This window comes from Rhopalosiphum maidis, chromosome 1 (genome assembly GCF_003676215.2).
Source record: "Rhopalosiphum maidis isolate BTI-1 chromosome 1, ASM367621v3, whole genome shotgun sequence".
In the NCBI taxonomy this organism is placed as follows: Eukaryota; Metazoa; Arthropoda; class Insecta; order Hemiptera; family Aphididae; genus Rhopalosiphum; species Rhopalosiphum maidis.
This window is the reverse complement of record NC_040877.1, coordinates 8,981,594-8,995,510: the sequence shown is the minus strand read 5'-3', so window position 1 is coordinate 8,995,510 and position 13,917 is coordinate 8,981,594. Positions and strand designations below refer to the sequence as shown.

Genomic DNA, 13,917 nt, shown 5'->3' with positions numbered 1-13,917 from the left:
AAATCCAATGTCACTTATTAATGTGTTAAAAACGTATTCAAAAATTTAATGCGTCATAATTATTATTATGACATTCCAACATTTTTCAAACCATTAAATGATGATTTATTATTTATTTTTCGTTGGGGCTGTCTAAAGATAAACTTGATTTTAAATTATAACTATTTAGATGACTATATTTCAAACGAAAATGTATTACTAAAAACATACTTATCGTTTAAATTGTAAAAATATTAACGATCATAAATACATTGTATTTTAATAATAGTGTTATATAAAAAATCCTAACACACTTAACAGTTTTTCAAATCACAAATATTGATGAAAATCTTTCTCTATTTTTTCAATGCGGACTACAAACACAATAGAATTATTTCCGAGATTACTATACAAATAAATAAATGCAAATAAATTAAATATAATAATACATAAATATGCTGACAATAGCACCCATTGAATTAATATAGTCACCCTCACCACGATGTTTGTCCCCTTAGTCGATTAAGGAATCATATTATATAGGCTGTATTAGAATTTAGAGGTCAAAATTAATAGCGTTTTAAAAATTAAAATATATTACTTGCCTTATTAAAAAACTAAGATATTCTAGTATAATAGTTGTATGGTAAAATTAAATAATATAGTAAAAAGCTCACATATCATTTGGTTTAGTTAAATGTAAAAGAAGTACATTGGCTGGTTTAATGTTTACGTTTACAAATCCATTAATTAAAGAAAAAAAAGAAGTTTGATAGAATAAACGACACATTTAATACTCTAGATAAGAGTTTTCGGATGGTTTTAAAATCCAATAAGGATCTGAAGCTGGTAAAAAAATAAAATACTTTGTAATTGACTCAATCCATGAAAGAATTTAAAAAAAAAAACTTAACAGTTCTTCAAAATTGAACTTTTATCTTTAATGTTCTCTAGCTAATAAATGAAAAAATACAATTGAACAAATACTTTTAATATGTTAGATCATTAAAATATAGTAATAAATATTTATATTTTTAAAATTTAAAATTATTGTTAAACCGATAATATTAAAAATATATATTATATAAAACCTTATCTCAATAATAGTATATTGAACTCATGTAAACTGCATTAGGTATTTCATTATGCAGAAAGAAAATAATATTTGCTAATAATATACTATGATATATAAAATGTATATTATATAAAAATTAAGGATAAATCAAGATAATTGACAATACAATATTTTGAGTTAAGATTTTATTTTAGTTTGAATTTAGGTATTAACAACGTGGTATTTGCTGATTTTTCAATTACCATTATTAACTTATTTTTTTTTTATTATTATTATTAAATTTACTATTAAGTTCTGCTTCATAAATTTATTATATTCTGAAGTATTGTTTTCATATGTTTTAAATTTTTAAGTTTTATTTTTTTTTTATATATATATTTCAGTGACTTTTATATAACTATGTTTGCGGTGGTGAAATTGTATTTTTAAAATAAACTCAATTGATCAATTGATTTAAGAACACAGGTAAATGTAGATACGCGAATATATTTAAAAAAAAAATAAAAATCCCACTTATGGCTGTTATATAAACTATCAGCGAGTTTCATCATTGGTTTTGTTTGATCGTGTTCTATTTTTGGTGAGATTTCAACATAATTGTATATTTCCTTATCAAAGATGATATATTTCGTAGAATTATGCATTGAAGTACCATTAAAGTGTATTTAATATACAATAGGCTTGTCAGTTTTATGATTTATGGAGATGTTCATAATATACAACTTAAGATTATTATATGCAATTAAACTGATCGATTTGCTTGACAAAGATAGAAAGCAATTTTAACTATAAATTATCGCCATAATATTATACTATAATATTATTTGTTATTATTTCTTATCATATTTTCGTAATGAATTTATATAAATAGATCATAATTTAATCAAATACATAACGATAAATAACTAGGTAGTAAATTGTACCTATATATATATATATATATAATGTTATAAACTCACTTGATATCCACGAGCCATTAAAAGAAGGCGCTTTGAATGTGTCCCCGGCAATTTGATCGACCGTAAACTTGCTTCCGAGATTCCTAGGACCTTTGTATGGCGGTGACAGTAGGACAATAAAGAATACTATCAAGCCCAAAACAGCTACAATGACCAAAAGCGCGATAAGAATACCGCGCCAGTTTCGCTCATTTGGCGTGATTACGACCAATTCCTGAAAACAAAACATAAAATAATAACGTGTTATTCATGTTTTAATATCATTTAGTCGTACATCATATTTTATAATATAGTCAATATAGCGATTTTTACTATGCATAGTATTTCATAATTATTTATTTTAATGTATCTACTCGTATTATAAATATAAATTATGTATTAACATTAAAAACTAAAAATTTGATAATCAAAACTTGACTATGTTACTTAAATTGTAATGATTTTTAATAGATATTAAAATATATATGTATATATGGTGTAGATACTGCAAACATATTTGATTCTATGAGTGTGTATAATTAGGTCAAATAATAAATTATTGAAAGAAAAAACATATTTTAATATTTGGTAAATATACTATGTATGATTATTATTACCCCCAAAATCGCACTATTATATAAGTGCAATGTTTTAATACATTTCATATGAAAAAAAGTAAATTGAAAAAGATTAATAAATTTTATTATATTATTTAATAATTTGTAAAAAATATATAGATATAAATTTTTGATTTTTCAGTAGATACATTTATATATAATTTACAATTTATTACAATTTTATATTTTAAATTTTTAGTTTAGAAAAAAATAGTTACAGATTTTGAACATCTATATAGCATGTATAATCTAAAAGTGCATTTTATCTGTTTTTGGCAAGTTTTTATTTATTGTTCAATAATATTTTGAACCAATCTATACTAATGCGTTGGTTATTAAAATGAAGTGCTTATATTTTGAATTATACTCAATACATTATAAATTTTAAAAAAAACTTTACAGCGTGCATTGTGTAAATAATTTATTAAATTTTAAATCGTTTATCAGATTAAAATTCATAAATAATCACGATTAACAATGGGCGGTGTACAATGATGATGAATTTACATATTATTATGAAAATAATATTTTAAATGTTAAATTTGTAAATTTTTTAAAACCTTTATTATGTAGGTGCAATCTCTATTGTCTTGGTAATTATGATGGAAATAATAACTCCCAATAGGTTAGAAATCTAAAATATAAATATGCATTGTCCAGGTATTGTTAAACATAAATAATTTACTAATTTATCAAGTTTATTTTTTATTTTTTTTTTTACTCGTGTTTAGAGATTCAATGTGTTATATAGTTTCCTTGAGAATAACTATGGTCTACACGATTCAGTTCGTTGATAAGCTTATTAATTAAATCATGAGTTATATTGTGGTACACACAAGTAATAAAAACAAAACAACTTTTTAAGAATAGTAAACAATGATTTATTTAACTTCGCGAAGCAGTTAACATTGTTATATTTAAAGCATATTGTATCAATTTACATAATATACCTTTTGTTGTTAATATTAAAACTATGATAAAGTCGCTATAAAAAGATCAAAAAAAAAAGGATTTAAAAAAAAAAAAACTGTTAACATACGAAAACACGAATACGCTTGTCATAATATTTAATTTATTAACTTATAAAATATTCTAAATATAAGATACATAATATGTATAAATATTGTGTTTAAATTTAAAAATCTTAAAAAGTAAAAATAACGATCAAACTAAAATCAGATTACTTTTTTTTCAGTTTAATCTGCTATGTAAAATGAAAAAAAAATACAAATTGTTTGTTAAATTATTAGATACTAAAATATTTATCACAAAAGTAATTTAATAAATATATTCGATAGATACCTTGATTTTTGAATTTATGAATAAAATTGTATTTTTTTTTTTTTATTATTAGCATATGCCAAAATATACATAATACCAAAATACATGTCATTATTTGTGTATTTTACAAATTTGATTTAATTTAACATATTTTAAAATTATAAATGCCATCCTTTCATTTTTTTTTGAATGAATGAATGACAAATATTTGAATGATGTTCACACAAATTAAATATCAATTTAAATAACAGCTAACCAACGGTTCGAGTGGAACATATTAAGTATTATATAATCAGTATTTCTAATATTGACTTATATCAATAACTATGCACAATACGATATAATAATTGAATAGTCGTCGACACGCAAAATGTATATTATATCGAGTATCCCCCCTATCAATACGTGTAGCCATTTGCAACAATATTCATTATATTAATCTTTGAAATTATTAGCTTACGTGTTTATAGCACAATATTGATTGGAGACGTTATTATTTTATGAATTCGATAAAACCTATTTAAATTTTAATATTCTTTATACATAGTTACACGTGTTATAATCGTGAAAACGTGATTATGTTTCCTTTACGATTTCGTAAAACCACTATATACGTATCTACTTGTTTTCCATACAATCCACGAGCTTTTTTATTCCGATTATTTGGAGTTTTCTGAATTTCTGTCGTTCAGAATTTTACCGACGTGCGTTTTTATCACTGACACCATTACTATTTACTATTACTGATAATGATATACTAATGTAAATAACGTTAGAGTAATCGGCGATATTATAATATATTACCCACGTAGGTATGCGTGAAAGATAAAAATATATGTCAGACGTAATATATAACCAAACGTTAAATATATCCAACACGCGCTGTAGATAAAGTCATAATACAACAATAATTGTACAATAAATTTATCCGAGAACGAGAAAAAAAAATCAAATAAACATATCTTCTACGTGCATAATGTGATAGGTACATTAAAATATAATATTATATGATATTATCGCATTGCGGCTTCGATCCTCCACTCCGGTGACGTGTCGACAATAGATGCGCATTAGCGGACGTGCATGTGTGTGTGTTTGTGTGCGTGTGTTCATATTTCGATTTGGTGTATCGTCTCGTGTTTCGGCAGCGGCGACTAATACACGTTTGGATGTGATTGTATACTGTCCCATATCATAAAGAATTTTCGTGAAACGTTATCTTCGGGTTCACGACCGTTAAAATCCAATGCACTTCTCTTCGGGTAATCATCGAGACATACATTAAGAACTGACGTCGATAATCATAGAACGATGTATAGTGCGGTGTGTAAAAACATATTGTCACACTCATCTCCTACAAGGCGATCGTTGTTTGAAAACGTTGATTTTCTGTGACTGGACATGCAATTTTAGATCTCGCGTTCTGTTTCCAATATGTTACCCGATACTACAGTTTTTTTCCCCAACATTCTATCAAAAAATGGAATGAGGACGATTGTCGAGTTTCCATTCACTCCGGTGAGATTTATAAATCGAAAATATTTGTAAGCCGATAAGCGGTGCACTTCACGATAGCACTCTGCACGTGCAGAATCCTCGTTGTTTCATAATATCGACGACTACCGTCCCGTTGGAAATCATAAAAATTGTGACATGACATATCGCTCGTCGAACGACATCGACGGAGACCCCGAGAATCCCGTTTCCGTTCACCATTAAAATACTCTTAAACGAATAATGAAAAGCGCCTTTTATTTGCTGGTCGCGAGAACCGACGGTATCCACGCGCGACAGACTATTATAATCGCCTTGTTTTATATTATATACGTATGCACATGAGTACAATACACTAGGAAGCTGTGTGCGCGCAAAGAGCGTATATCACATAATAAAATAATATATATTTATATATGCGAGTAGACCGTGCACTCCAATTTTGTACGGCCGCCGCGTCAGCTATTGTTTTGGGGCGTTGGCGGTCCTGTGCTAGTTTTCGGGTGTCCGACAGCCGTTCCCTTTATATTCTTCCTCGACACTTACCTCAATTAACATTTCGCCGCGTTGTAATTCATCGCCGTTTTCCCGGTGTATAAATTCGTTGTTTTGCAGCCCGCGGGTTACGCGCGGCTCGGGTGCGCACGCGCGCGTGACAAATCCTCTCGTGTTCCCATAACTACCGGTACAAAGACGTATCAATTAAATCATCGTGCACTATTATTTATTAAACACGTTTCGCTGTAGTTCGTGTGTTGCGAGAGCGACGACGTGCGGTAAACGCGATGCGCGATATAGTAGCACGCAGCGTGTAAACCTGAACGTACAATTCGTACGCAGCTATAAAATAGGCCTGGCCGGTGCGAAACGGACGAAAACATAAATAAAACTGAAAAATCACATAGATAAGATTATGCGTTTCGAGGAGCACAATATCATTAATCTCCGCTCTCGTAACGCAATGCGAGTTTTCGCGAGAACTAAATTATTATTTTCAGCGAGAATTTTGCTTTATTCGATCCAGACGGCTGTTATTATTCCGGTAATACTCGGCCGAATCATCAACTGTATAATATGTATAGCCGCTATTCACGTAATACCTATTATAAACGTATTATACCATGTTATCAAATATATTATAGTTATCTGCCGTATAATGCGGTATGATGGTTAAAACATTTTGTCTGTGACGCAGTACGGAGATATATTGGCAATACGTTCTTGTTTATACGAATAGTAGCTATACAGTGTACATATATTGCATAGGTACCATAAATGCATTAACGGTTACCATTAAAAATTCGAAAGTTTCCCGATTCTCTATTGACGATTTTCGAACAATAAATTAAAACAACATTTCTTTTTTACTGTAATGGCGTTTACTGTGTTGTTATTTTATTTAAATGAAATACGTCCGTCATACTCAATATAATTCCATAACGAATATTGTTATTATCTCTATAAACAGAGTAAACATAACATCATACAATTTGAGGAATATATTAGTTTAAACTCACAATCGGAGCTGCTAAACATTAATAAGTAATTATGTTTTAATTAATTTTAAAATGTTAATTTTCAATTTGGATCGTATCCAGTTGTTGTACAGGTTATATATGTATACCATGCCGTGGAGTAAAATCAAGTGAGAGCAAAATATAAATTCCTATTATGTATATAATTAAGTGTATATATAGTATCATCAATCTCTTTTGTAAGACGTTATTTTTCATATGCAATTTACCCGTGTAATATCATTTTGACGTACATGAATAATAATTTGATATGCAATAGACTAAGATGTTCGCTGTCAGGAAATATATGTTAGTGCGTTACTATGTATAATATTCACCCGACTCAGAACGACAGCGGCCATGTTAAATGCGAAACACTTTTTGTTGTTTTAAAATACTAAGAAAACCAACACCTCTTGTCTTAAGTTGCAAAGTGTAGCCATTACGATTAGACTGGGGGTTATAAAACAAGAAGCATAAACAATTAAAAAACTTACGCCAAGTATAAGAAATATACTATTCATTTCAGTAACATTTTGAATCGCTGATTTTTCATTTTCATAATGGATTATATAATCAAAATTATCATTTTTAATTAATTTAAAGAGCGTTTTTTATACTTTATTATTTAACATAAATTATTTTTATCGTTATAGGAATCATTAATTATCTTAGTGAACTTTTTAGATAAAGATACATTTGTATTTAAAAAAATAAATTGAAAATATAAAAATATTTTTAAAAAAAATGATATTCTATAAATAATTGACCAAGTGTCCACGTTCATTAATTCAGTTTGAATGAATATTATCATTGTTATTTAACAAACATTATATATTTTATTGATGAACAAAATACTCCTTATGATATTCATACAATAATATTTATTTTTCAAAGTTGAAATTTTTTATTTATTTAAAATAATAAGCATTTTATATTTAACCATAACCGTTTTTCAAAAAATTTATAATTAAATTATAATCCTATAGCTTAAAGTACTACACATATTGCATTTAAATTTAACACATTCTAAAATTTGAGTTCATTTTACAACTGTTAATATTTTGATACAAAGGAATTTACTGACTACAGGAAAGTATATATGTATAATTATATATTTTAAATCTAATAACTTAAACGATCTCTTTCTAATCTAAAATATTGAGGTTTAAAACTAAAATAATTTAAATGATGCATTTATCGAAACTAATTATAAAAAAAAAAACTAAATAAAGAAAGTATATTTGATGATGTTATTTCACAGTATTAATTGTGTACGTTTATGATTTTACATTAGGTCATTAGGTATATGATGAATCTTCGTTAAGTCTTTCATAGGTAGAGGTAGCTTCTTCTTCTTCAAAAAAAAAACATTTAGGCACAATAATTATTTTATATATTATTTCTTATGTTTATTAAATGTATATACAAATTATTCAATTCAGATAAAAAAAAGTAGATCTTCTACTTATTCTTAATTTCTTTAATTAAAATTTAGTATCTCAAATGATGTGTTCTAAATTATGGTGACCATATGTGTAATGTTTTATATTATACAATGATTATTCTTTTTTTTAGCCTAATTCTTTCAGGATGTTTTATTATTGTCAATTCCAATATTATATTATATTAATTCTTATTTATAATTTATAAATAATAATAGTATTATTATTTTTTTGAATAAAAAAAAAATACTGATAAAATTATAATGTGACTGTATAAATAATTATAACAAAAATCGATATTGATGAAAAACTAAAATACGAAAGTTATATTATATAGGTTCATGTCAAGCAATAATCGTGATTTAATCGGAAATTCGATTAATAAAAATAAATGTGACTTTGAAATCTTTTATTTTTATATTTTAATTCCATTGGTATTGTTAACAATTGTTAATATAAAATATAATATGTTAATAATATTAGAATATATTATATACTCATAAAGTACTAACAAATTAAATTAAATTAAAATTAATCTTTAAAGAAAAGGAATTTGAACTTAAATTAAATGTTTAATTTCTATTTTTAGGAGATACTGACGGATTCTAAGATTATCTTAGTCCTGTATTTTATCTTTTTAAATATATTTACCCTATTCTAAATACCATTTTTATATATTTATTATAGCGTTAAATTTATACACGTTCACTAAAAAAAAATTGAAATCAAGAAGCTTAAATATTTAAGTGTACAATATAATATTTAGATAAATTAAATATTTTACACAAGTTATTATTAAATTAAATAAAACTTATCTAAAATTGTCATTCAATAAAATCTTAAAACCATATGCATGTATAAAAATCTTTATTATTTTAATTTATTTGCTTGATCAATATTCCAATCCCTGTCTCAATATTATTATATTCTAAACACAAAAACATCCTTTTACTTTCGCATAAATTATAGGATTCCATCTTTAAGCTCCGGATATCCTACAGAGAGATTTTTTTTTTAGTAATTAAAGTCTGCTTTTTTAACATCTAATTATAATTTCTTACACCCGGGGCTATAATTATTTGTATTTATTTCTAGTTAAATTAATTGCTACAGAATGACGTAAATTAACTATTTTTGTGGTCTTGTAAGAATAATTAGGAGTATATTTTTAATTTAAATATTGAGTCTTTTTAAATTTTCAATTCTAACAGATATTTTATAAAAGGAAAAGTATTGAATACAGCTATTTACTCAAATAAATAATCACCCTGAAAAAAACACTATGGTATATTTATACACTAAGTCAAATAGTTATAATAATTAAATTTTTAAATTTATTTATAACTTGTTAGATATTTTTATTAATTAATAATTTAATTTTGTACAAGTATAATAATGAGCAACTATAAACCGTTCATATTTTATACATAACATAAATTCAAACTTTTATAACTACAATAAGAAATTTTATATTTTTGAATTACACAATAATTAACAGCATGTTTTGTATTCATAATAAATTTATATATATAGAACATGCACGTACACATTTATATGTATTTTATTTTTATAGCAATATAATATGCAATGGATATTATTATGCCAAAATATGATCCCTACAAGAACTCGTATAGTACCTATTAAAATAAATCGGGATTTTTTTTTGAATAACGATGGCAAAATAATTTTACAGTGAAAAAGCGATGATAATTTTCCTAGATAAGTGCTCATTATAGTGAATAAATTGGTTAAAATATCATACTTAATGTTCAGAAGAATTTTTCTTTTAGTAAAGTATTAGACACAAAAAAATGAAAATACACATCATAATTATTGTTGTTAAATCATTACATTTATCACTTATTTAAAAAGCATACCTACGTAAATAAAAAATAAAAATATGTAAGCTTAAAGTATTACAAGTACACTCAGAAATTAATTACAGGTATTCAACTAATAAACATATAAGGTATATATCTAGTTTATTCTTCGGGATTTCATGGAAAATATTTTAGCATAGTTTGCGAATGTTTATCGGAAAGATCTACACAACAACTTTTGAAATAATACGTTGTGTATTAACTCCTTTTCCTCAGCTATTGGAACAAATGTTTTTTTTTTTCAAAAACATTTAATAAAAGGTATTTAATGGTAACAATCAAGCCCTCGAACTCAAGTTCATTATAAACAATTCCATTGTTTTGAAAGGGATGCTTTAGAAGTTGTAGATAACCTTTTATTGAACGTTATATTAGGGTATGCATTTCGAGAAAGAATTTTAATGAAAATAAACCCACAGAATAGTATTCTGTCTAAAACAGACTAGTTATTTACTATACCACTACACTACAATCACGTTTCAGTTAAGCCATAAATCTTAGGACATTATTTTGATCTATACAAACTGTGAATTTGGCATAAAAAACAAAAAGTGACGAGTTAAAAAAATATATATTTATATGATACTATAATATATATTATTTAAGTTTACCTTATGAAGCAAATAATTCATACATTTTAAATCACTTTTTTGAGAAACGGTTATAAAAAGTCTTATTCAATACTCAAAAAATAAAATAATAATAATATAATTGTACATAATCTATATACATATTATTAACAAAATCAATTAGAATTTATTTAATTTATTTCTGATATACATAAGTTTACTTTTTTATTTTTATAGTAAAGTATTTCTATGTAATATTTTAATTTTCGTTTAGCACATTCACCGCCGTGAATAGTATTGATTTACATTTTTACAATTTTCAGCGTGACTCATTTATAAAATAAATGTAACTTATTTAAATCTTATGAAGTAATGTACGTGGCGTTGAAGTTATATAATAAATTGAAGAAAAAAAAATATCAGCATTTTCCATTTAATCGACAGTGTTATTTATTTTTCCATTCATAATGTTTTTGCGTGCAAATATTACATTATGACATATTTAGACGTGCTATAACTACAACTATTTTAAAAACACTAATCGCTGAAATAGCATTTTCAAACCCAATAAACGTTGAATTTTTCAATAGTATAAATGAAAGTTACACAAAGCATTATTTATAGTGAAATATAAAAGCGTGTAAGATAGTTTAAAATCATTTTTAAAAAAATGCTAATTATTTTCATGAATACTAGGTGGAAAGAATATCTGTGTATATATTATAACGTGCAAACATTAGTGTTATGCTATATTAACTACAGTATATTACAGCATTCAATTCACATCGATTTGTACAAACATCTTCAAGATATTATCAAGTATTGCATAAAACGTGTTTCGTTTCAAAAATGGATAAATTATTACTTCCATTTTTTTTTATTCTAGAAAAAAAAGGTAAAAATATTAAATGAAATAAAATATCGAATTAAATTCAAGTCAGCCCAACTAAAAATTTAAAATTAAAAAACAAACTTAGAACCCTAGTCCAAATTATAGATAGTTTTGAATGTAGATACTTCATCACTTTAATGGAATTTGAATTTCAATGATAAACCATTGTAACCGAAAAAAAAAACGATTCTGAGTCAAAGAAACAAGTGAATAAGCACTCGTGTATTCCTAAAGAAAGTTTATTTTATTCTGTCTAACATCATATTATATTGTACAGTACCACTATTATTATTATATTTAATTCAGTAGGTTGGTCTATTATTGTTAACTATAATAATATTATACAAATTATACGCCATTAACAACGTACCGTTGAATAGTGTAAATACGATAATAGTTTTAATAGCTTAGAATTAGTAAAAAATATTTATTAAATTATAGGAAATAATATGTTAAACATTTCATTGAGTATTGAAAACAATAATATAATATCAATTATGTATAATGGAGGAAATAAAATAATATTGTCAACTTTTGCGTTTTTTTTATCCATAATTAGAACAACCTCTGTGGAATATTGTCACATAGAAATACCAACACGATATATTATAACAACTATCTTATATCTAGAAATGTTAATATAAATATTTCGTGGAAATCCCAAGTTTTGTATTGTCTTTATATTCTGAATTTCAGAATTTCAAGAAAAAAACACTTGATGCATTTATTTTATCTGGTGCGGCATAAAATTACTACTACCTCACTGTTTATGATAGTTTTTATACAATTACCAATTGTGATGTTCTTATTGTTTTTTGATCATTCAACATAAAAATAAGGTATAATTTTTAAAAGAAATAATTCTCAAAAGGTGTTTATTTTGATTACTGAGACAAAAAATCTGCTCTAAAATATTATGTTGTTTACATACACAAATAAAATCTCTTATAATTTCTAAGACCTGAAATGTAAAATTGCCTAAGTTCGTTAAGCGTGAGGCTGTTTGTTATACTCGAAATTCAATATAGACCCGGTTTGAAGAACAAAGTAATAAAATCTGAATGACTTTGATATAATACAAAATTTAATTATGAAAAATTCGAAAAAAATCTCCCTTGTGCAAATTATTATCGACTTGCGCGCACCGATTTACCAAAGATCAATAGAGATGTTGCAGGTCACAATCTATTTTATATATGCATACACATATATTATAATATAACAGAGTAACTTATAGCTAACCATCGGGACGACAGGGATGATGTCAGCGCAGTTGGCAACTTAGATTGCTCGTTGCGTGTGATGCTTGGAAACAAAGGAGGGGAGTTTGCACAGCGATTGTCCCCTTAGTCGTTTATTTCCGGTTAGGTAATAATATATATTATATATTATATATATATATACATTAAAACGGTTAATTGCACTATGGCCCGGGAAATTCAATCGTCACCATCTCCGGGAAATGCATAAATTACGTTTAAAGAAGATATTATACTCGCACGCGCCACCACTATCAACCCCTATCCTACAGTGTTCTAGATAACTTTAGCTCCTGGACACGTGCACCAGGCTCCCTCATCGATATCATGTATATACTATATATGTGTATATATGTATATATATATATAGGAAGGAGTTCACCGCTTCCGGTCAGTGCCTCTCGGCCATTTTGCCGTAGTTTCACATCCGCCGCTTGCAGTACAATTGCTATAAAGACTACCGGACGTGTCCTTACCCCGCCATCTCAATACAATTCTAGTTTTGTAGGACATTGCAATTGGCATTTATGAGAGTTTTCACACGGTTTTCGTATCGGCCTCTACTCGTCTTATCCTGCAGCTCACGTGTCTGAAAGAAATAATTCCTGACGATATTAGGTTATTATATTATATAGAGAGAGGCGGTCTATAATAGCGTCCGTCCGAGATTTCACTGAGTTTGCGATATTTGCCAAAGTCACGCGTCACCGCTTTTGCAGTAGCAATAAAATATCCCGGTCAGTCGTTAATACGTGACGAAATCGTAATTGTTTTGGTATAGAATACCACGCTATAATTGGCAAACGTTTTTTGTCACCAAATAAACAATAATTCTATTTGTGTACCTATATAGTATCGATGTGTATTATATTCATTATTACGATTTTAGCGAAATAGGCGATAAAACTGAACGTTATATATTTGTTTCTTGAGAAATTAAAATTTTTATTAAATTTAATAGAGTGCAAAATCTT

General features: G+C 26.4%; 1 protein-coding gene across 1 annotated transcript in view; it reads right to left on the bottom strand.

The window, feature by feature from the left end:
* LOC113548959 (prolyl endopeptidase FAP-like) overlaps positions 1 to 13,917 on the bottom strand; it is a 230,699-nt gene that overhangs the window by 38,421 nt on the left and 178,361 nt on the right. Inside the window, 1 exon segment of the mRNA XM_026950073.1 lies at positions 2,014 to 2,227. Within this exon segment, the coding sequence (XP_026805874.1) occupies positions 2,014 to 2,227 (214 nt within the window).